Here is a 25,542-nt window from a genome sequence, read left to right on the forward strand (position 1 = left end):
TTGGCTAACTATAAATTAGTTGAAATTAAATAACATTTAAAATTCTGTTCTGCAGTCATACTCCAGTGCTCAATAGTCACAAGTTGCTAGTGGCTACTGTACTGTATTGGACAACACAGATATAATACATTTCCATCATCACAGAAAATTCCATTAGACAGTGCTGCTCTAAAAAGATTGTCAGAAAGAAAGAAGCCACGCTTATTTGCTTGGAAACACAAAGTATTTAATAGGATTTGCTGACTGCTATAACATAAAAACTCCAAATACAGTTTCATGGTTCTTTTGCTCATAAGTAAGCAAATTCATTTGTTCATTCATTCATTCAACACACATTTACTGAGCACCTGCCATGTTCCAGGACCTATGCAAGGTTCTGGGGATAGGAAGATGAATAGAGGGACACAGCTCCTGCCCTCCAGGAGTTCACAATCTGATGGAAGAGGTGAGGTTCTTGGGTGGTGTTCTAAGGAGGAACAGATGAAGGGAGAGGAGAGAGAAAAGAGAAAAAGTTTCACTTTGGACATGACGAGTTTGTTGGGCCTGCAAGAACATCTGAGCGGATGAGTGGGGCTGGAGCTCAAATGCAACATCAGGGAATACAGATTTGAGAATCATCAGCCTTAAGGTGGTCATTAAATGAAGGGCCTGCCGGAGTTCATGCAAGGAGTATGTGCAGAATGAGATGAGAATGAATCAAGGGCAAAACCAACTCCAGGAAATGTTAATATATCAGGGGAAAAGGACCAGCGAAGGAACCTGAGAAACCACATCAGAAGATCATCGCAAGGGAGTGGGTCACTGAAATCAAGGGCTGGGAGTGTTGACTGACACGGAAAGGCTAAATCACATAGGAACTAAAAAGTACCCACTAGGTTTGATCTTGGTTAAGAGCCCTTTTAGTGGAGGGGTGGGAGTGGAAGTCAACCTGCAGTGGATTCAAGAAGAAATGCAAAGTGAAGAAAGGAAGATAATAACTACACAACTAAAAACACTTAGTCATAAAGATTACAATCCAAGAGTTCTCAGCATTTTTATTGATTGCACTTGAGAAGGCCAGTGGGGTGAGAAATGTCAAGGATCCAGGATGCAGAAGCAATAATAGATGGAACAAAGTCTGGGGGTCAAAGGAGGGGAAGGAGTCCAGAGGACCTTGCGGCAGGGAGAAGGACTCATGTTCCAATGGTCTGAGAGGGGAGGAGGAGCACAGACATAGAGCTCAGTTTGTTAAAGACAACAAATATTAGAAAGATAGGATGGAAAAAAAGACCATGAATATGGGGAAATGACCAGTGGCTCAGCAGATGACAATGACAAAAAAGGGAAAAGGGTTTGGGGGAGGAGTTTTATGTGAAGGTAGAAGAGTGACAATTTGAACATACCAATTAGATTCCTGGGAGAATATCAGTGCCGTCCCTAAGCCTATGGTGTGGGAGCTTGAAAGACTATCAGTCGTCTCGTAAAACCTTCTAGAAAGGAAAATCTTCAAAGAAGACCTAAATGTCAGACACAAGTATTTTGCAAAAATGTGGCCCATTTGCAAAGCTTTCAACCACTGGGCAGTGTTCAGAAGGACACAGTGGGTCATCATGTGGATGAGAGAGTGCAGATGGAGAAGCTAACATTTAGGCAGAGATAACAAACATAAGACCCAGTGGGATTAATTGACTTCAGGATGTGAGGGAGGGCTCTGAGGTCAGTGGTAGCCCTGGGTTCTGTAGAAGTCTTGGTGACAGCCCCAAATGAAGGAATCTGTTCCAGGATCTCCCAAAACATTAATGAGAAATTGGGGTCTCAGAAGATAACAGGATAACAGGCTAATCTTGGGGTTGGTCAATTCTCAAGATCCTCATTTCTCAGATGGAAATCACAGCAGCCTTCAGGAGATCAGAATAAATTGGCCACACCTCTGAAGAGAGTCTAACCCAGGTATACAATAATCCATATTCAAATGCTCTTTCTGGTGAGAAGAGCAGAAGCCCCCAGGGCATCACAGAAAAAGAAGTTCAGCAAGGGAAGTAATAATTATTCAGTATTGAGAATGGAGCTTCATGTGGGGCCATGAGAAAGTCTAAGCTGGTAAAGACCACCCAAGCACATGTAACCAAAGCCCCCAAGGGCCAATTTTGAAGGGCCCAGGATGAATAGGTATATGTCTTTCCAAGTTTCCCTCTTTTCTTCATTCTGAAAATATTTTTTAAATCCTACTAGGCAAATAGCCAGGAAAATATCAGACAGTATCTAAAATCACAGGGAACAACAAGGCTTGGTGATGAGGGTGGTGATGGAGGGAATAATTCCCTCTCTGTGTGTTCTGAAAATATTTCTAGAGCTCTAGTTGGAACCCAGACCTTTTTTTTTTCCAGACTTTAAGATCTCACGTGGTTTGGGCAAGGCCCCCAGTCAACATTTCCTGCGTATGCACCATTCCGAAGTGGTTTCAGGTCTCTGAGTAGAGCCTAAGTAGCCCTAACACAGCCCCTTCTTCATAACTCCACACCAACCTCAGGAAACAGCATCACATATCCTCCTCAGCCAATTGTATCTGTTGCAGACCACAGGTGAGACCAGCAGCCCCAGAGACACCTACACAGATGAGACTCCAGGCTCATCTGAGACTCTAGGCACCTGCCACCCTCAACTCAGATGTCATCCTCTCTGTAATACCCTGACTGTACACAAACAACACACACCAGACACATTCCCACCCCTGCACCCTCCTCCATATAGTTTACAGTTGCATTTATTATTACAGCGTGCTTTAAATGTTTCTCTACATTTTGCTTCCCCACCCAACGACATTTGGAGCTCCTTTATTGGGTTCTAGGGCCTATCCAATAATATTTGTAGGAGGAGTTGGTTTGGGCTGGGATAGAGTTAACTTGAATTGAATTGACTTGAATTGAGCCAAAATGGCACTGGGAAACACAGGGCAGTAAATTTCCCCAGAAACAGGGCTGAGCATTACCTCAACTTCCTCATCAGGGATCTCCCCAGAGACCCACCACCTCCAGAGTCTCTCCCTAGCTCCCCAGCCACATTGCCCCTCCTCCACTTGGCAGTCCTCATTGCTTCTTGTGGAACAGAGCCGGGGCTGGCTCATTGCTGGGCTCTGCCATGACCTGCATGGGCTGGTTGTTCAGGGCAGCCTCGCGCATCTTGTAGTACATGAATTCGTTCTGGCGGAACATGCGTAGCTCCATCTCTGTCTGAACCCTCATGGCCTGTGGGACACAAATATACCATTAACAGTGATGGTAAGCCCCTAGGACATGCTGGTCTCTGACATACCTTGGGGTAAATTACTTCCAGCTACAGAGATTCAACTCTACCCCCTCAGAACACACACACACACACACACACACACACACACACACTCTCTCTCTCTCTCTCTCTCTCTCTCTCTCTCTCTCTCTCTCTCACACACACACACACACACACACATTCATCGAGGGCCCAATGTCCTGGCAGTGGGCCCACTTTGTCAAGGAGAGGGAGTCAGAACCCTGGGAGAGTAGCTGGAGGAACCATTCTCAGAAAACAATGTTTGTTCTCAGGAACTTCCCAGTGGACGTGGATTTGAACCGTGGCCCCTGCAGGTACTAATGTGGGACCTCAGGCAAGTGGCGTAACCACTTCAGCTACCAGTTTTCTCACCCGTTTTGTGGCTTCATACCTTATAGTGGGTTGGGAAGATTACAGTGTGTGACACACAGAAGAGCCCTCATTCTCCCACATGTCCATTCAAGAAATATTTCTCAAGAGGCTGAGAATACAGTGTGAATAAGATTGACAAAGGCTCTGCCTTTGACAGGCTCAATACCCTAGACGTAAAGCTAGTTACCCCACTTTTCTGCCCCTCCCTTGGTCCTCCTGCCAATTTTGAGGGGCTACTATATTATTTCCATTTTATAAATGAGGAAACCTAGAATCTGAATAGAAAAAGGACATCTATATCTGAGATGGATGTCCTAAATGTCACAGTCACCAGTCCTAAATGTCATAGTCACCCTACATTTTATAACATCAAAGTCTGTCCTCTTTCCCTAGACTGAACTGTCTGAGGACAGCCCTGTCACTCTCAAATAAAGCAGCCCTTCAAAGCACCAAGGACACCAGCAACACCATTTTCCAGGCACTAAGTGCATTTCACACAGTAACTCATGAACACTCATCACAACCCTGCCCTTTCCCCCTATTTTACTGATGAGGAAACTGAGGCCCATACATTGGATAGTTGCAAAATCTCACAACCAGAAAGTGGTGAAGCTGGAACTCAACACTGGAGGTCTGATTCCAGAGCCTGTGATCCCAAACTCCACTCCATGTTACACAGAATATTTTCTAATGTAAATGGTTGCACACGCATGCATGCACACATATACACGCCATTGTTAACACTTCCTCAGACCAGGCTTGGGGTGTTACGATTCAACAGACTTGGCTTCAAGTCTCAGCTTTGCCATTAACTCATTATGTGACTATGAACAGATTACCCTCCTTCCCTGGGCCTCAATTTCCTCATGTGTGAAGCAAGGTGATATGGTTTGGATATGTGTCCCTTCCAAACCTCACACTGAAATGTGATCTCCAGTGTAGGAGGTGGCCTGGTGGACATGCTTGAGTCATGGGAGCAAATCCCTCATGAATGGCTTAGTGCAATCCACTTGGTAGGAGTGAGTTCTCGCCCTGAGGTTACTCCAGATCTTCTTGTTTAAAATGGCCTGGCACCTCTGCCGTCCTCTTGCTCCCTCTCTCGTCATGACAAGCTGGCCCCCTTTGCCTCCCACCATGATTAGAAGTTTCCTGGGGCCCTCACCAGAAGCAGATGCCAGCACCACACTTCCTATACAGTCTGCAGAACCATGAGCCAAAATAAACCTCTTTTCTTTAGAAATTACCCAGTCTCAGGTATTCCTTTATGGTAACACAAGTGTTCTAACACACAAGGTAGTGGGCTAAGCATTTCTGAGTTCCCTTCTGTCTAGCTGGCAATATGCAGACTTTTCTAAAGCAGACTCCACCTGAACTCACACTGTCATCCTCAGAAAGCTCAGACCAGGGAAGGAACATAAGCCCCAAGATACTACTTGCCTCTAAGTCCTTGGTGATGGGGTGGGAGGGTCCATGTGTCACCAGGAGAATGGCATAGGCTTTGCAGATCATCCCATGCCCCACCTCAATGTTACCAGCATGCCAGTTGGTCAGCCCTGCCCGCATCACGGCCATGCCCAGTTGGGCATTGTTGGGGTGGTAGAGCTTCCTGCAGGAGCATAGCAAATAATCGCACATCATACCAATCATCCTTATATCTGCACTGAATTTATAATGTATAAAGTACCCTCATCAGTTAAGCCCATCTGCTCCTCCCCTCAGCACTGCAAGGCTTCTGTAGCCCTCCAAGGACGAACTGAGACACAGAGACATGGAATGAGTTGCCAAACGTCCTACACAGTGAGGCTGTGACAGCTGAAACTCTGGCCTGAGCTGCCCAACCAAGTCTTTCTGGGGAAAAGGGCCAGGATTGTACTATCTGAACTTGAGCAAAGGAAACTCACAACTCTCAGGAGCACCTCAGACCTCTCCCAGGAAAGTGGTAGGAAGGTCAAGGGAGAAAAAATAATTTAAATGTCCTTTTTGAGACAGCATCAGTATTTTCACCTGCTTGGCATGCTTTTGCAGGGCTTCCTTGGCATGTTGTACAGTTTATCTACATTTTGTTTATGACTAACATCCTCTCAAAGAAATGAACTTGTGTCAACTTATTTGGCCAGAAACACAAATTTGCACAACAACATGGACACAGAAAGCAAGACAGGGTATTGGCAAATGGAAGGCAAGGGAATTGGATTTTACAATTTTTTTGCAAAGATGATTGATGGCTCTTTTTTATTTTTATTTTTTTGAGACAGAGTCTTGCTCTGTCACCACTTGCCAGGCTGGAGTGCAGTGGCGCAATCTCGGCTCAGTGAAATCTCTGCCTCCCGGGTTCAAGCAACTCTCCTGCCTCAGCCTCCCGAGTAGCTAGGACTATAGGCATTCACCACCATGCCCAGCTAATTTTGGTATTTTTTAGTAGAGACGGGGTTCACCATGTTGGCCAGGATGGTCTCGATCTCTTGACTTCGTGATCTGCCCACCTTGGCCTCCCAAAGTGCTGGAATTACAGGCATGAGCCACTGCAACCAGCCCCAACTGATGGCTCTTTTTAAAATAAACAAATAAAAGAAAGCTCCCAGAATTGCCTGTGTTCGTTACAGGGTGGTGGGGGTGGGGGTCCAATCACTTAAAATCAAGCTGGAGTTAGCCTGAAGGAAATCAAAGGCAGAACATGTCACCCAAGTGATAGATGAGCTGGAGAATTTGGGAAAGACCAGGGAAGGCAAATAGATTTCATCCCAACTACCAACTCTGATTGTTTGGTCATTACCACTGGAGCACCATGATAAAAAGGCTCAGTCAAAAAGAGAACCATGATGGATTACTGATGCCTGCCATGGGTACAGGAGGGAGGCAGCAGTAAATGTGCCATCTATTTGCCATCCCTGGAATAGACACATTTCCAGGAGACTGTCTGAGACCCAGGATCGTCACCTACATATAGCCATCCACCATCCGCCTGGCATAGTCCGAGGCCTCCTCAAAGGCCTGGAGGTAGGAAAGGACCTCCGAAACAATGCTCAGCAACCGCAGCATGTAGATGTTGGTGTCAGCAAACACTGGCTCCTGCTTCTGCAGGCACTCCCGGCATAATTTCACAACCTAGAGTGAGACAGAGGCCCTACCCATTACCATTGCACCAGACAACAGGCTTAATTCACATACACAACCATCCTGATGATACCATTCTTTTTTAAATTGGGGTAATTGCTGACAGAGATGGGAAAGCACAGCTGTGTTTGGGGTGTGACTTGCAAAGTGGTTCTATTGGCTAAGGTATAAGGATGGGAAGGGTAATGGTGTGAGATATGGCAGACAGAGCACAGCGAGGAATTTCCAAAATCAGTAGGTAGCAGGAAGCTATGAAAGCTATACATACACACATAAACACATAAACACACAAACACATAAATATGTACAGTCAGATCTGTGTATGCACAAGTTCCACACCAGTGGATTCAACCCACTGCAGATCAAATATATATATATTTGATCTATATCTAAAATTATATATATATATCTATATTTTTTTTTTTTTGAGACAAGAGTCTCACTCCATTGCCCAGGCTGAAGTGCGGTGGCTCAACCTTGGCTCACTGCAACCTCCACCTCCCGGGTTCAAGCAATTCTCCTGCCTCAGCCTCCTGAGTTGCTGGGACTACAGGTGAACACCACCACGCCCAACTAATTTTTGTATTTTTAGTAGAAATGGGGTTTCACCATGTTGCCCAGGCTGGTCTTGAACTCCTGAGCTCAGGCAATCCACCCACCTCAGCCTCCCAAAGTGCTAGGATTACAGGCATGAGCCTCCATACCTGGCCAAAAATATTTTAAAAGAAAGAATAATACAACAACAACAAAAATATGCAAACAAGTCAATAGAGTATAAAAGTTATTTACGTAGCATTTACATTGTATTAGGTGTTATAAGTAATCTAGAGATGATTTAAAGTATATGGAAGGCTATACATATGTTGCATACAAAAATACACTGTTTTATTTATAAAAGGGACTTGAGCATTTGCAGATTTTAGTATCTGTGGTGGTCCTAGGACCAATTTTCTACAGATACTGAGAGAAATATATGTGTGTGTGTGTGTGTGTGTGTGTGTGTGTGTGTATATACATACATACATATATATACACACACGCATATATATGCATGCACACATACATGCATGCGTACATATACACATATACAAATTATAAGATAATTGTATATCTTATAATAGCACATTGAGGTGAGTACTACTAATAATCCCATTTTACCAGATGAGAAAACTAAAGCACAGAGACGGTAAGTACTTTGCCACAGCCACACAGATAGTGAGCAACAGATCAAGCACTGCGACCAAGCCACTGAGCTCCATCCTCACCACCATTCCAGTGATTCTCCACTCACTGTGCTTTGGAATCATCTGAAAGCTTTTTTAAAACACTGATGTTCAAGTCCTACCCTAGACCAGTTGAAACCAAATATCTGAGAGAAAAACACTGGATGTGTAGTTTGTATAAGCTGCTGGGTGGTCCTTAAGCTCAGTGAGTTTGAATAATTATGTCCCAACTGGAAGTGTACAAGATGGACATGCAGAGAACAGGCTCCAGGAAGCTGGGAAACATCCCTGGAAGCATGCAGCCTTGGCCCTGGTGAGGAAAAGATGGGCCTGACCTCAGTCGTCCTGGACTCAGGCTTTTCCAACTGACTCTTGTGTAGACAGAGGCTTAGACCCTACCCTGCAAAGTCCAGTGGTCTCTAGATTTTAGGTGTTTATCGTTCTCCTCTCCTTTCTTTGCTGCTCTGCTGGGAGAAATGCCATACAATTCCTTCCATTTAAAGTCAATGAGAACTAATTTTGCTCTGAGACTTTCCCAGGGTTCATGAGACAACCTGAGGTGGTGGGGGCATAGCAGGGAGTGGAAAAATCATGGCTGGCAATCAATTCATCCTGAAAACAATCCTCGTAAACTCATGGGCACAGTGTCCAGCGCCCCACCTAGCCCTGCCTAGTCTGAATGGAGAAGGAGAAGAAATGAAGAGAAGAGAAGCAAGGGAATGGAGGCAGTGGGGCCCTCCTGTTCACTGCAGCTCCCACCTTGTGCCTCTGACATAGATTTTCCATGTTGTACAATAACACTTTGTTCGTGTGACTGTCTCCCTACCTGACAGAACTCCTTCTAGGCAAGGAGAGTGTCTTGTGTTGGCCACTCTAGTAAGGACTTAGAAATGTGCAATAAATGGGTTAATAAAGAAGGAGAGGCTGGGCATCGTGGCTCAAGCCTGTAATCCCAGCACTTTGGGAGGCCGTGGTGAGAGGTTCACAAGGTCAAGAGTTCGAGACAGCCTGGCCAATATAGTGAAATCCCATCTCTACTAAAAATATAAAAATTAGCCGGACATGGTGGCACGTGCCTGTAGTCCCAGCTACTTGGGAGGCTAAAGCAGGAGAATGGCTTGAACCCAGGAGGCGGAGGTTGTGATGAGCCAAGATCGCACCATTGCACTCCATCCTGGACAACAGAGTGAGACTCTGCCTCAATCCAAAAAAAAAAAAAAAGAGGGAGAAAGAGGGGAAATAGAAATAGAAATTAATCTCCCGCATCCACATGCCCTAATGGCATTAAGCATTCAAGTTGCTTAACAAGCTTGGGGAACAAAAATACTAATTCATGGTCCCTGTTTTCTGTTGCAGATTGAATGAGTCACATCCTAGACAGTGAGAATGGAAATAGTATTTCCAACAAGCCACCCAGGTTGATTCATTGCAAATGCCCTGTAGCCCAGTGTTTGGCAGTGGGTCTCAGCTTTGGTTACACATTGAAATCACCTGAAAGCTTTAAAAAATCTTGATATCAGGGTCCCGTGGCCAGAGATTCTGGTGAAATTGTCCTGAGTGGGGGCCTAAGCATCAGAATTTTTCAGAGGTGATTCTAATGTAGAGCCAAGGTTGCTTCAAGAGCCAAGGTTGAATGCACAGTTGGGAGAGACTGAAAATTGTAGCCAGCGCATGCATTCAATTACAGGAAAGCAAGCAACTCACTCCCAGTATGTCCACTGCCATCTGCATTCCCCCATCTCTGATACCAGGTTTAGATATCACAGATCCCCCAGGGACAAGTGTCTACTCCCCTCAGACCCAATCTCAGTAGGTTAAACAGTCACTAAGAACACACCCTTAGGAGATGCTAAAGGTTTAGGGACAAGAAGAGTCTGATCTCGACCTAGGGACATTTCTAGAAAAACAACCTGCTTAGTAGCCACCCTCCCCCGAGCCCATTCTCACCCCATTTCCCTCCCTTACTAGAGAACATTTCCACCCTCCTCTCTACCCCCATTCTCTATAACAAGTGAATTCTTACCTCGTGATACAAACCCTCGGAACGAGCCTTGTCTATCTTTTCCAGTGTATCCTTGGAGAACTGTATCATCTCCTTTACCACTTCCTGAGAGGCCTGGGAAGGGAGACATGATGAGCTAGAGATGGTTTCTTGAAGCAGGCCACTCTTCCTTTGAATAGTTGCCATCTTTGACATTCAATGTTGTGCAAGGTTAATACCTTCCTCATTCTAAATGCCTCATTCCTGTAAATGCTACCCAAGATCCTGAAGCTATTCCTGTACCCTCATCACATTTCTGACTTGTGTTTTCTATTAAGCCAAGTCCCAGAGCCTTGCTGTCAGCCCATCATCCCAGCCTCTGCTCATTCCTGGGCCTTTGAACCCCAGGGCAGAACCTGACATCGATCCCTATTGTGTTTTCTCTGGCATTTTGGATTCTATCACCCAAAATACTTGCTGTTCTCCCTCTTTGTTTCAAGTCAACCACATATTCCACAGGTACGCCCTTGCATTTTTGTTTTCATCCAAGTCATTGATGTAAATACCAGCCAGCACAAGGGTAAAGACAGAGGCTGAGGACTTGACCCAGAAATCATACTCCAGTTTGTCTTGGAGTTCATTAAAGAGGGTCCTTGTGATAATAATTATTCAAACCCTTCCAAATGTCTTAGCATTCAGCCTGTATTTTCTGGTCTTGGCCAAAAGGATGCCAGGAGAATATCTCAGCTGTTTCTGTGAAATCTAGACTCATTAGGGTTACTGCATTTGCCTTAGCGGCCTAGTGATCTTACAAAAAGAAAGAAAGATAAGAAGGAAGGAAGGAAGGAAGGAAGGAAGGAAGGAAGGAAGGAAGGAAGGAAGGAAGGAAGGAAAGAAAGAAAACAACAACAACAAAAGGTTTTAGGTTTTGATATTTGAGGCAAGATAGTGTCATAATTAAGAAGCAGTTCCCACAAGGATATAATAATTTTGAAGAAAAAGAACCAAATTTCTCAAAGTCCAAGACGTTTACATGCTATGATAATTCCTATTGAAAGACTTTTCTGAATTTTTTTTTTTTTGGCTTAAGCAAATCTTATATAACTTTTTTCCAAAATGAAAATAACTTTGTTTATTTTGACTATAAAATTGACATATGCAAGTTGTGCAAATGAAAACAATATTAAAAACTCTGGTGAAAAAAGTAGAAATCCCTAGAACCTATCTAAAGACTACAGTTAGTATCTGGGGAACATTTTCCTATGCATGCATGCAGAAGTAATATCTAAAATATTTAATGACTGATATAGGAAAAACACTGACCAATCAAAACAAAGACACTGACCATCAACAATGGGTATGTCAGCTGAGCACAGTGGCTCACACCTATAATCTCAGCACTTTGGGAGGCCAAGGAGGGCGGACCACTTGAGGTTGGGAGTTCAAGACCAGCCTGACCAACATGGAGAAGCCCCATCTCTCCAAAAAAAAAAAAAATTAGCTGGGCATGGTGGCGCATGCCTGTAATCTCTGAGCTCCTTGGGAGGCTGAGGAAGAAGAATCACTTGAACCTGGGAGGTAGAAGTTGCGGTGAACCAATATCATGCCATTGCACTCCAGCCTGGGCAACAAGAGCAAAACTCCATCTCAAAAAAAAAAAAAGCTTTTATTTCTACATAGGTTTGCATATGCATATATTAAGGAGCTAGGAAAGATTTTGATGGCAATTGAAGGTTTTGGCTGGTGTACTGATGGAGGCTTATCAGGCTGGGATATAGCATTATAGGGAAAAGAAAATGACTGTGATGACCTTGTAGATAGTCCAGCTTAAGGAAATGGTTAATACCCAGAAGGAAGAGACTTGGCCAAGCTCAGACGTTTAGAGTCATAGCCAGTACTAGTGCACAGGTCTCATCATTTTTCTTCCAGTATTCTCCCTACTACATTATAATGACCTTTTTTTAATGCCTGAAAATGCATTTGCATTTAAAAATATATACTCAATTTTTTTCTCCTCAGTTAGTATCGATGAGTTATTTTCATAGAGAAACCCAATTTGATATAAAATATAATAGAAAGTTTTTGCTTTGAATTTAGGTAGATTTCAGCAGAAATCATCAATCTTTTTTTATCAAGAGAAATGCCAGCTCTGCAATGCATACTGAAGACATGTGTGTATCATCACTAGCTGGTAACAGCATATCTGAAGTGAAGGGATGGGAACTAAAGGCCACATGTGGCCTACTGAACTATTGAAACTGTCAGGTAAACATCAAAAAACATCTAAAGTAATGACCACATGGTTGTTTTATTTTGGAACGAGAAAAGAAGGTCTGGCCTCTTAATAAAAAAAAATTAAGTAGTGTGGAAGCAAGTTATGAAACAAATACTCAGGGCTAGTCTCCAGGAGGGAAGGCTGGCTGGCTCACAGATAAGCCATGTTATCCTCAGGTTCTGAAAAGTCAGGGTGAGGGCGGGTGCAATAACCAATTCTTCTGTAGCACTTATGAGGCAGTGCTCAGTGCCTCTTACGTACATCCAACATACATCTCCTAGAATACAGAAACTTTGATTCTCTGAAAAGGAGGTTGTTCCCATAGAAAACGTTAATCCTTGGGCCCCAACTGCTTTGTCTCTGCCTGGGAGGGGTGACTCTCAATCTCTTCACCCCAGGCATCACTGGTCACAGTTCCCTCCTCCTGCTTCTGTCTGTATAGACAGAGTATGCTTGCAGGCACAGGTGTGTGCGTGTGTCTGTATGTGTGTGTATGTGTCTTTTAACATTCATAAGTGGTAGCATACACAGTGTTGGGGGTTAAATTGCATCCTCCCAAAATTCATATGTTGAAGTCTAGCCCCAGAAATAACCTCAGAGTGAGATATTACTTGGCAATAGGGTGACTATAGATGTAATTTGTTAAGGTGAGATCATACTAAAGTAGAGTGGGCTCCTAGCCCAATATGACTGGTACCCTTATAAAAGAGCTTGCCATGGGAAATGCCTCCATGCCTTTACTGATCTCCCTCATCCTCCCCCTGAACACAGCTTCACCGGAGGAAACGCACAAGAGGAGTCAGCGCTTTCTTTGGTTTTAGCTTCTTGCTTATACTATTGCAATCAGTGATTAAATACTTCGCTCTCATTTCTGCTTTGTTGCTTTAACTGGCTACTCTGACACCTGGTGGCTTAGCTCTTTCTCCCAGCTCAGCTGGGTTCCTGACCTCCTCTCATCAAGCCTTCCTCTGCTGCACAACACACTCACCATCAATTGGCAATAGCTACCCAGGAGTTCAGGATGTTGACCAATCTAAACATAGCCCTGCCTCCACATTGCCCATCCCCATGGGACTAGGAATGTTTTTGTGATAGCCAGAGAACAAATCTCTTTGCCCATCTGATCTCAACATCTTAAATTATCAGCATCACTCAACTCAGAAAAGAGCAAGAGGAGAAACCAGAACTTGCTGTGTCTACTCTGCATGCCACTCCTTTAACACATCATCTTCTTTAATCCTTCTAAGAACCTCTTGCTTTGGGGCCATCATTCTTATTTTACAGTTGAGAAAACTGGGCGACTTTCCCAAATTCAAACACCTATAAGTGGCAGTGCCAGGACATAGCTGGGACCTACCCATATAGTGCTCTGCTCTCATCCTCTGCCACCTCCCCAGGGTGACAGCTGCTCCCTAGGAAGCTCATGGGCAGGGCACACTGATTAGCTGTGAAACCACCTGTGACTGTCTCCTGGAGAAGATGGACACAAACACCCCAGCAACAGGGCTGTGTGTACCTTGGGGTTGTCTTTCACCCCCAGAAAGAGGTCATCTTTCAGTTTTTTCTGACAGTGTTCACACGTGCAGTCAAAGTAATACTGCTTCTTCAGCTGCTTCTTGCGTTCTTCACTGACGTTGAGGAAGTCGATGTAGGACACAGTCAGCTCCTCTCCTTCCGAGATCTTGCCCAGGGCTCGGAGCTCAATTCTGGAGCAGAGTGAAAGGAAAAGGTGAGTTCAATCCAGGCCTACTGAAATGGGATCTGTGCTCTCCAAGGCTTCATGGAGTTGGGCCTCAAAGACAATGGCTTTCACTGGCACTCAGAAAACTCCCATTGCCCCCATTAAAGAAGAAATGTGACCTAAAGATGGTTTTCTGTATAATTTTACTCTATTCCTTAGAACAGTCCAATCCACTCCATTGAGTTAACTGCTCTGGAATCAGCTCAGATAGATTCCTACCAGAGAGCTGGGCTCAGTCATAAAACCAGGCAGAATGTCTATGCCTGTAAGTCTCCCCTTACAGTTAGCTACTGATTATCTATAACAAAGAAAGGGAGAAATAAGGCAAAAACTCCAAACAAGAGAAACCTGAAAATCTTTTCTGATTAGTTTGGGGACTACTCTCTCAGAAACATACACATTCGGTTACCCACAACCTTGGCCCATTCTGTGTCTAACTTGAAGTTACCTCTTAACCTTCACTCCAGTGGTTTAGGCCAGATTACATAAGGAGACTTACATAAGGGAAGGCAAATAAACAAAGGCAAACAAACAAAGGTTGGCTGTGTTAGCTCACTGCATTGCTCACTTTTGTGTTTATTGGGACATGTGGCTTATTGGTTGAAGGTGATTAGCAAGAGCAGATGGCATTTCAGTTCCCTTCTAGCCTAGATCTGACCCTCAATTACTTACAGCACTACCCACCTTACCTAATGTGATAGATATTGAAGATTTTGAAGGTAAAAACCCACTGCAGAACTGACATCCAGCTGAGCCAAACAGGTAGAGGTCAGCCTGTGGACCTCTCAGCCATGCATTCTCCATCACAAGGCCAGACAGCTACAGAAAACAAGCGGTGGGCCCTGTAAGCTGGGTCCTAAACCGTGCTCCTGTATCTCCCCAGAATGCTGGGGCTCCCCTGCCTGATGGGAAGCCATCATCCAGACAGCAAGTGGCAGGATGCAGAGGGCTAAGGAGAGTAACTGCACAGAGATCCGTGGTAATTTCTTTTACATCCCAGAAAGGCTCAGTTAGACACCATCCAAAAGCAAGGGCAAGACTCCAGCACCCAAGAACAGTCCCAGTCAAAGACAGCTCCTTCCTTGTACTCTGAGATGACAATCAAGGGAGCAACTGCTGAATGGTAGTGACATCCATGTTCAGGCATCTGAGGTGACCACTTACAGATAAAAATCCTTCTCCCAAAGCAAGATACACTGATATGCCTATTAATGTGATAATATGTATAAAAATAACTCCTGAAGTGCCTGCTCACCATTTGTCCCTCCTTTCCTTTATTCCTTACCCTAATTTTCAGCAGCAGCGGTTACTGAAGTGATGAAAAGCCAGTAGGAGAGGAAGGCCAGGTGATTCTGCTCACATTTCTGCTTAGAATCCTAATATGTCTGAGCTTCAGGGGACACTCATTCCATAAATGAGCATAGTGACACAAGGATAGGTCCCACTACACTTTGGGGACAGAGCCAGGATTAGAACTTCATACCCTCATCATAGCAGCCTTGCCTGGTTGTTTTCAGGCTACCTCCTGGGACTTCAGTGCAGGGGAATTAAGATGCATCAAAGCTCTTGCTTTTTAGGAATCTACTAATGTCCTAAATAATTCTATGTGAGCAACTCCTGGGCCAGGATAGAGTGTGGATCTCTGGTGTTTAGCCCTGGTGGGTAAGTAACCAATTCCTCCCCAATGAGTCCCTTTTACAGAGGCAGTTCACCATAGTGACATATTCTAATTCAACAGTGAATCAGTGGCCAATTGGGCTGGAATTTCCAGTAATTTTTCTTCCCACCATGATTGTGCCAATTTTTGCACTGTCTCAGGGTGTCTCAGATTATTTCAACGGCATTAGACATTTTTCAAAACCAAATTAAATCAATGTCACTTAAATATGAAAAAATGCATACATGTATGCCTGATTTTATCTTACTTGAAACTGGAGATTGGAAGAGGGGAATGGTGACCAGCCTGAAATAAGCGCTGCAGGAGGCAGGAGGGTTTTAGCCCTGGCTCCGCCTCCAACCAGCTTCCTTGGACAAGCTTCATCCCCACCCTGGACCACAGACCCCTTCTACCTCCAACAATTTGCAATTCTATAGTTCAGCTAATTGAGCCACAAGTAGGAAGCCTATTTAATTATTTCTCATGGAAGTTAGAGACAGCCCAGCGCTGCAGACACTTAGAACTAGGAAGGTCCCTAGAGCACTCTCCTCTTGACCTTTCTCTTCAGATGTGGAACCCAAGCCCAAGAGATGATGTGAATCATCCAAAGTCACGTACAGTGCACACCAACACAGACTCAATGCACCGGCCACTTCTACCCCAGCATTCCCAAAGCCCAAACTCCCACACAGCATCTTGTTCTTAATCCAAAGACCATGTCAAGGGCTGGTAAGCCCACCCTGAGAAAAAGACCCATCTGGAGCCGTTTGGTTGTCATTAAGAAAAGACAGAAGTAAAATTTAACCTAAACTGCTAATTCATAATTGGTCAGAAGCAGTAAGCAGAATACTATGAATAAACATTTATTTAAAGTATCAGTTATAGATGCCATTTTTGGAGCCCAGTCTGGGTGAGAAGTTGGAGCTTATAAACAGACAGTCCTTTAGTAGGTCAGTCACAGTCCCCATTTCATGGTAAGGAGGGTTTAGGGAGACAAGATAGGCTTTTGCTAAGACAATGTGGACTGCAAGGGTTCATGCTTCAAGGTTGGAAGAGCAGACCAAGTGAGGAGTGAAAGGGAGGAAGAAAGGAGGAAACATAAAGCAAAGCAAGGCAGATGTTATGTAGGTAAGAAAAATGATTAATTTAAATGCATTAAAAGTACACCATTCCGCAAAGACGAGACACTGGGATGCAGAAGGACTTTATGGATAGATGGCAGCCAAGGAGTCTCAGGAATGGGTGGTCCCAGCAAACCAGGCAAGTGAGGGAGATGGGTCAGAGGAGCAGGGATGCTTGAAAGGACTGACCCACCTCATCTGGGTATGAAACATGGATTTCACTGCCTCATGACTGAAAGACAAAACAGACACCCGTATGGAAATCATTATCATTGGCTGATCAGGTGTGATCCAGTGCAAGGGTGCCTAGCATTCTGGGTCATACTATCAAAGCTTTGGCCGTCACAACAGACTTTATCCCAGCCCCTTCTAGCTGGACTCACTGGACAAGACATAGCCTGGTATAGCGTAAAGTGCACTGAATTTGGAACAAGAGGTTCTGGGTTCAAAGTCAGCCCTGACCTGAACAAGTTCCTTCCCTTCCCTGTGTTTCAGTGTTCCCACCTGTAATGAGACTGTCATGAGACAATGCACTTAAAAACAGAATGCTGAAAAAACATACACAATGTCGTTATTATCATTCTATTAAGCATCCCACATGAATAAACATTGTCTCTTTGGACATCTGTTTTGGGAAGAGTTTGAACTGCACACGGAGGCTGGTTAGGTCACATAGATAGTACGCAAAAACTGTTGGGGTTCAAATTGAGCCCTTAACCCCATGTCTAGGGTTCTTTCCACTATGGCAGGCAGCTAGACAGGAAATGTAAAGTCACCTTCTCTTGCACAAAAGCCAAGAAGCCTGGATAAAATGTGGCTGCTAGAAATTAGTAGATACAAGGAAGCCAGAGCAGACATAGAAGAAAGAGTTGCTAGGTTCCTGTGGTTGTTACACCCAATGACAAGAGGAGCCTTGGGTCACCACCACTTAGAAAAGGGCCATCTAGAAAGCTCAGGCCCATATGTGGCTGAATTTGATCCTCTCTGCTAATCAGGTCAAGCTCAGTCAACAGCCTCTCTAGGGAGGATTCCATGCGGTTCAGGCCAATGACCCCAAAAGGCTTCAGAAAAGAAACACAAATGCTGAGAAAAGATTATCATCTGAGTCCAAAGTAAACTTTCCCATCTTGAGTGACTTTCTCAGTTGCTTGAGAGCCTGGTTTCAGAAACAGGAAGAAAAAGGGAAATCAGAGTACTTGGCATATTGAAGCTTAGCCCCAGTTCTCAGCTGAGAACCAGACACCATTATCTGGCTTCTAGGAAGTTTTTGGGGGGAACTTGCTCATTGTTGATGGCTCAAAGTCAGCTTGTATCTGTCATAAGAGCTCATCTCTAAAAGCAAAAGCAATTAATATTGCTCAGGCCTCATTCCTCTACATCTCCCCAGCCTGAGCCATGGACAAACAGGGGCTCATTCCATCTGCTGATTTTTCTCCATTTGTGCTCCACCCCCAAATCCATCATTTGCCCTTATTTCCCCCATCATCTGTGCCTTCTCGGAAAAGGGGCTGACCTCTGAGGGTTGCATCACCCAGGTTTCTTTGCGCTTTGGCTTCTGGTTGGGGTTTGGCCAATGGTAGGAGAGCAGAAGGTGGAGGAAATGAGGGGTTGGTCTATCCAATCCATTGGCTTCCTCTTTGCCAAGCCATGGTGCCAGCTGGCTGGATTCTCTAGACACAGTTATAAGCCACAGCTGAGCTATTGGGGGGCCCCCTAGCATGGCTCTAGCTCTCTCACCAGCTGCATAACAGTGCTTCCTTCACTTGCCCTTCCAAGCCTAGAGGTGGTGATGGTTTCATGTGTTGCTAGTCCCTGGGCACCTCGCCATTCCTTGTTAGTTTATTTTTGTTGTTGTTTTGTTTTGTTTTGTTTCAGAGATAACATCTTGCTTTGTCACCCAGGCCAGAATGCAGTGGCATGATCATAGTTCACTGCAGCCTCAACCTCCAGGGGTCAAGTGATCCTCCTGCCTCATCCTCATAAGTAGCTGGGACTACAGGCATGCACCACCATGGCTGGCTAATTTATTTTTATATTTATTTATTTATTATAGATATGGGGGTAACACTATATTGCCCCAGCTGATCTTGAACATCTGACCTCAAGTGATCCACCCCTCTCAGCCTCCCAAAGTGCTGGGATTACAAACATGAGCCACCAGGCCCTGCCCCTTGTCATAAGAGCTCATCCCTAAGAGCAAAAGCAATTAATATTGCTCAGGCCTCATTCCCCTACAGTGTCTTAAACCCTACCCACACTTCCGTAAATTGTCCCTTCATTGAATTCTATTTGGGTAAACCCCTTTGAGTATGCCTCCTGATTCCTGCTAAGACCTTGACTCTAGACAGATAATCCAAGGCTTCAAGTTTTAAAATAGTAAAGATTTCTCTAACACATCCAGGCAGCCCCCAAAAAACATGCATACTCAGAAATGACCCAGGTTGAATTCTTTGATACCCTCCACAATGCCTTTCTCTCATTTACAGTTATCCTGGAATGAGATTTCCATGTGCTACACATTTAAAATCTACGCTAGTTCAGGATTAGCAGGTTGACTTTGACTTAAGTTAAGTGGAGAAAACACCATAGGCCTCCCCATTCCCATCACACATACCCCCAGATACAGACATACTCACTTGCCATTGTTAAATATGACAGTACAGTTGGGCCAACAGTCATGGTTCACCAGGCCCAGGTTGGGGAAGATGCCCACGCCCACGGCCTGCAGACCTCTCTGATCACTGAGAGTAAAACCGTTGCAGTTAATCTACCCAGGGAAAAAGATGAAAGAGTCAGTCAATAGACATGGACAGAACACAATCCTAGCTGTCAAAAGGAGTTTTGAAAAACAGAAGACCCAGTCTTACCCTGGGGATGCTTAGGGAGACTGGAAACAGAACAACTAGTCCCTGTTTTCTGCATGACTCCAAATGACCCACAAGATTAGTGCCATGGCACAGTCCCATATCTGAAAAAATGCAACACTACCTTAAAAGTTTTTGTGGCTGTATTCCAAAACAGTGGAAGATGGAAATGTTTTCTTTTTTCTGTATCTGGGTCTTACATTAGTATTCCTCAGTCTCTGGCTTGGTTTCTCTGTGTGTGTGTGTGTGTGTGTGTGTGTGTGTGTGTGTGTGTGTGTGAGCTTTTCTTTCCCCTGTTTCCTCTGCCTACTCAGTTTAAACACCTGTAACTGTTCATAAAAGAAAATCGACATCTTTTTTTATTATTTTGTATCTGGTAATAGTTTTACATCCCCTGTTCACAATTTTTAAATCTGGTGAGTGCCATATTTAACACTTATCTCTGAGATTCAAGACAAATCAAGTTGGTTATTACTGATGTGGGATCCAAGTGATTTTCTTTTCCTTAAAAATAAATTGTTCTTTACAGAAACAGACCCCAAATATCTGCTCTCACAGCATGAAAAATGTACAAGGATAAATATAACCTAGAATACATTAATAACTGCAGGCAAATTTCCACTTCATCTATAAATACATCTAAGAATACATGATATACATGATAGAAATACAGTATACATTTAAGCCCTCACATGGATATTTATCATAGATATGGAGGAATGTCGCTCTCTCATTTATTCTCATCAGATATTTAGCAAGTTCACGATGTTAAGCCTGTGAGTACCACTAACAAGCTGTACTACTTGAGGCAAATCTCTTTCTTCTCTGAGCCCTGGTTTTCCCTTCTATAGGTTGAATAAATTGGACTAGATGAGCTCCAAGGATCTTTTCAGCTCCAACCTTTGGTAATTATATGACCTGTAGCCCTAGTCCCCAGACCTATTAGGGATGCCCAAGATTTCTCTACATACCAATTCACCCCAAGGCTATAGAACATAATAGTTAAAAGCAAAAACTTAGGCTGGGCATGGTAGCTCACGCCTATAATCCCAGTGCTTTGGAAAGCCAAGATGAGTGGATCACTTGAGCTCAGGAGTTCAAGATCAGTCTGGGCAACACGGTGAAACTCTGTCTCTACAAAAAATACAAAAATTAACTAGGCATGATGGTGTGTGCCTGTGGTCCCAGATACTCAGGAAGTGGGAGAATCACTTGAGCCAGGGAGGTGGAGATTGCAATGAGCCGTGATTGCACCACTGCACTCCAGCCTGAGGTGATAGAGTAAGACCCTCACCTCAAAAAAAGAAAAAAAAGAAGGTAGAAGCTCTGGCTCCAGACAATACAGACTGCTTCTAGACCATAGTTAGCACATGCTAAACATGGTTTTCAGAGGTCGTGTAACCCCTCTGGGCCTAGATTGTCTGTTCTATAAAATGGAAATGCTGAAAGCACAGACCTTACCTTGTTGTTGTAAAGATTGGGTGAAATAATATACGGGAAGCTGTGGTGGTTAATTTCATATGCCAACATGGCTGGGCAAAGCTGCCCAGATATTTGGTCAAACACCATAATGCACACTTCTGTAAAGGTGTTTTTGGATGAGATTCACATTTAAATTGGTGGAGTTTGAGTAAAGCAGAGCGCCTGCTAGGATGTGGTTGAGCCTCATCTAATCAGTTGAAGACCGCAATAGAATAAACACTGATCTCCCCTGCGCAAGAAGGAGTTCTGCCAGCAGAATGCCTCTGGACTTAAACTGCAACTCTTCCCTGACCTCCAACCTGCTGGCCTACCTTGCAGATTTTGGACTTATCAAGCCTCCACCAATGTGTGAACCAAATCCTTAGAATCGATCAATGTCTCTCCCCTCACCCCCTAACATGGTGAGGACTTGGGAGATGTCAATGTGATGTTTGTCCTCCTCCGCAGCCTACATAAAGGGCCTGGTCTGCCAGATGGAAGACATTCATCCCCACGGCCAGGAACTGAGCCTCCTCATCCACCCGGCTCTCGACCCCACCTCCAGGACTCTTATGGCCTCACCTGGCTTTGTTGCTCCCACCCCAAAGCCCTGACTCCCCTGTCTAGCTCACACCCCCCACTGCTCCAGGCTCCCCATCAGTCCTGCCTGGTAGATTTGCGAAAAGGTTTCCAAAGTAACTGGTGGGCAGGGACGGATAGTGATTGGGGATCTTTATTTTCAATGTGGAGAGGAAAAAATGTAAAAAGTGCAGACAAGTAAGAAGATAAATTACCATCCAAATCTACCATCCAGAGAAGGATAAGTAAGTAACATTTGTATGTGGGATGCCAATTCAGATAGAGCAGGAATGACCTTGTAGTAAACAAGGCCAGAAGACAGAGTCCAGGATGAGGGCTCTTCATTTCAAGCTCCTGTCCTCCTTCAGTCCTCTTGGCCTCCCCTCCCAACTCTGGCCTGGCAGCTTTTGGAAACTTCTTAGTTGGACGATCCCAGCTGTCACCATGGCCCCTCCTTTATATGGAATCATAATCTAGAATCTCTAGATTTTATTAGTTGTGTTGTTTAGAGGCCTGTCCCTGGACTCAGAAATGGAAGGGGCAGTAGGTGTTTCTGCCACATGTGGTAAATAGAAGGCAGTTTCTCCAGAGCTGCCTCGTCTAGATGAGGCCATTATGGAAATAGAAACCAGGGTCGAGGGCAGACCGGGCTTCTGACTCGAAGTTCATTTCTGAGAAGCCCCACCCTCCCCGAGGGGGAGGAGGAAAGGAAAGAGGAGAGAGACAGGTAGGGTGGAGGAGGGACGCCGAGGGCCTACCACTCCGAAGATGTGGGAGATGTACTGCATGCTGAACTGCTGGCTCTGGGGCGGCCAGTACTGCAAGAACGTGTCCACGTCCACCCGCAGCTCCTTCTGCTCCTCCTCCCCAAAGTGCTCCACGTGGTTCTGCAAGTCGTCCACGGAGACCAGGCAGCCCTCCGTCAGCCCGGTGCCCTCTCTCTCCACCCGCCACATGATGCGCGCCGCCAGCCTGTGGGAAGGGCAGCATCAGCGGGCCACTACAGCCGTGTTCATTCATTCAACACACATGTACTGGGTGTCTCATGCATGCCAGGCACAATGCTGGGCCCAAGATACCGTTTTAAACTAGAGAAGATTTTCCATAGAAAGTACTGGGCATAAAAAATAATGCAGGGCGGCATGATAGACAGTCACTGGGGTGGGGAGGCTAAAGTCATCCAGGGAAGTGTCACAAAGGAGACATATTTGAGCTGAAATTGGAAGGGGCGGAGGAACTGGCTCTGTGTGTGACACTGGAGAAAGAGCGCTTCAGGAGAGGGCAGTGAGTACAAAGGCCCTGAAGAAGGAGTGAGCTTGGCATGATGGAGAAACAGCAAGAAGGCAGAGGTGGCTGGAGCACAGGGAGCAAGAAATGGAGACCAGATGAAGGTGGAGGTGTGAGCAGGAACCAAGTCCCAGGGGTTCTGGGGACAGAGAGGTGCGGCAGCCTGGATCTCTCTTAACAGTGTGGCCTACAGCAATGAGCCCTGAATCAGGAGTCCAATAACCTGTTTCACTTCTTACTGTGTGAGCCTGGGCAAGTCACCTGACCTCTCTGAACCTATCTGGTGGCCAGTAAAATAGGGAAAATATTCCCTGCTATGCTAACCTCCAGAGGTATTCAGAAGACAAAGTGAGGTAATAGGTATCTGCATTACTTGTAAACGTATTGGTATTCTTGATGGCTGGGAAGCGAGAAAGTGGAGAAGGCAATCTAGGTGGGGAAACAGTTTGAGCAAAGGCCTTGGTGGCCACGGGCATGCCACGTGCAGGAAGCAGGGAGGGGTCTGGCCTGGCTGGAGAGGGGCTCTGGGGAAAGTGGGGGAGGCCAGGTGGGACAGGAGGAGACTTGTAGAGACACAGGGACTTGAGTATGAGATAGAGGGGTGTACTTCATTCCGGAGGCCTCTTTATTAATTATTAGGCTGCCCATGATGAAGCCTATGACCCAGGAACACTTGAATGTCCCTGCCACCCACTGAGTGCAAACTTTTCAGGCACCCAGGGAGGGAATGGTGGTCCAGGACAGATCCTGTCCCTGAGGAGAGACTTGGTTGGCAAAGCATAGGCCCTCTCCTTGTTTTTTGTTTTTTGTTTTTAATTGAAATTCTAATTGAGAGAATTGCAAATCCACAGGCAGTTGGAAAACAATACAAAGAGATCCCTAGTACATTTTGCCCAGTTTTCTCCAATGGTAACATTTTGGAAAACTAATATTACAGCCAGAATTGACATTGATAACCCACCTCTATTATTCAAATTTGTTCCATTTTACTTGCACTCATAAATGTGTATGTGTATTTAATTATATACAATGTTATCACCTGTGTAGCTTCATGTATCCACCTGTACAGTCAAGATACTAAACAGTGCCATCACCTCAAGGGTCCCTTCTGTTCCCTGCCTCTTTTTGTACCATTTTAACCATTTTGAAGTATACAGTTTGGTGGTATTAAACACATTCACACTGCTGTGCAACCATCACCAACCATCTGTTTCCAGAACGTTTTTCATCTTCCTGATTTCTCCTGTTTGAGTCACTGAGTTATTTCTGGAGTAATGCCCCGCCTGGGACTCCAGGTACCTGGAAACTGAGCTGTCTTTGCAAGGAGCCCAGGGCAGCACTGGGGAAAATACGACTCAGCACAGGGAAGATCTGCTGCCTTCAAATAATGGGGAAAGGGTCATGAAGCTCAGAGAATAGAGGCCAATGGGTGATAGATTTCAACTCAGTAACTATCACAGGAGGTGCCATTTACTTTAGGTCTAAAGAATACGTAGGGTTTCAATAGATGGAGTTAAGGGGCATGGGGAGGCCCACTGAGCTATTTCATCCTACAAGTTCCTAAAAATCATCAGGATATGACAATTCCATTCTGTACCTTAACTTCACACCCTATGCACAGAGTGAAAATGCTCCCAGTCACCATCTCCTTCTTCGCTCTGCATTGCTGGCTTCCTGAGCATCTCCCTGTAGCTCAGCACCAAGCCCTACCCCAGCAGAGCCTCCAGGATTTGGGAATCCCTTGGGCTGGAGCTACTGGCCTTGAGATTTCTGACGATGACCACCAGGAAAGGCTATTAGTTGTAAACTCAAATGCGCTCTCTGTGTAACATGTATGACCGCAGGGGGAGTGGTGCTGCTGTGACTTAGAAAGCTCTGTATTTTTTAAAGGGGGCTGACACTACTCAGCTCTAGCCTATTTTGCCAGATCTTCAGTTTTGTTTTATTTTGTTTTTCAAGAGAAGCCAGAAATTCTAATTTTAAAATGTAAAATTTCCCAATTTTTAAACGTTGGTGGATCAATTTTAAAATACTTGGCCCTTGGCCAGGCATGATGGCTCATAGCTGTGATCCCAGCACTTTGGGAAGCTGAGATGGGTGGATAGCTTGAGCTCAGGAGTTCGAGTCTACCCTGGGCAACATGACAAAACCCCATCTCTACAAAATATATAAAAATTAGCCAGGCGTGGTGGTGCATGCCTGTGGTCCCAGCTAGTTGAGAGGCTGATGTGGGAAGATCACTTGAGACTGGGAGTTTGAGGCTGCAGTGGGCTGTGATCAGGGCCCCTGCACTCCAACCTGGGCAACAGAGCAAGACCCTGGATCCAAAATACATAAATAAACTAAACTTTGGGGAGTCCTACAGAAGGAGTCTGCAAGCCAGTTTCAGCCAGTGGCTGCAGTTTGGAATCACTGCTCCCAACAGCCAGTTCTCCCTCTTAGGCCTTAAGGGAGTGAACAGAAGCAACCATTTCCAGTCTTTGAGGCTCTTTCCTGACTTGCACTCAGCTTTGTTTCCTTAGCTCTGGGAATGCAGTTGCTGCCACCATTCCAGCCTGACATTTGGGAATCCAAAGCACCAT

The 25,542-nt window shown here is 45.0% G+C and overlaps 1 protein-coding gene across 2 annotated transcripts in view; it reads right to left on the reverse strand.

Annotated features, from left to right (window-relative positions):
* Positions 1–204: 204 nt before the first annotated feature.
* SMYD1 (SET and MYND domain containing 1) overlaps positions 205–25,542 on the reverse strand; it is a 43,477-nt gene continuing 18,139 nt past the window's right edge. The window contains exons 3-10 of one of the 2 annotated variants that reach the window (XM_035272022.3): positions 22,432–22,645; positions 19,406–19,536; positions 16,963–17,001; positions 13,767–13,956; positions 10,018–10,110; positions 6,599–6,762; positions 5,095–5,263; positions 205–3,224 (exon numbers count right to left, since the gene is read on the reverse strand). In XM_035272022.3, the coding sequence (XP_035127913.2) occupies positions 3,066–3,224; positions 5,095–5,263; positions 6,599–6,762; positions 10,018–10,110; positions 13,767–13,956; positions 16,963–17,001; positions 19,406–19,536; positions 22,432–22,645 (1,159 nt within the window). In that variant the 3' untranslated portion in view covers positions 205–3,065. The remainder of the gene's footprint in view (positions 3,225–5,094; positions 5,264–6,598; positions 6,763–10,017; positions 10,111–13,766; positions 13,957–16,962; positions 17,002–19,405; positions 19,537–22,431; positions 22,646–25,542) is intronic. The other variant, XM_035272023.3, reaches the window with a different exon arrangement.

Source organism: Callithrix jacchus, chromosome 14 (assembly GCF_049354715.1).
Source record: "Callithrix jacchus isolate 240 chromosome 14, calJac240_pri, whole genome shotgun sequence".
Taxonomy (NCBI): domain Eukaryota; kingdom Metazoa; phylum Chordata; class Mammalia; order Primates; family Cebidae; genus Callithrix; species Callithrix jacchus.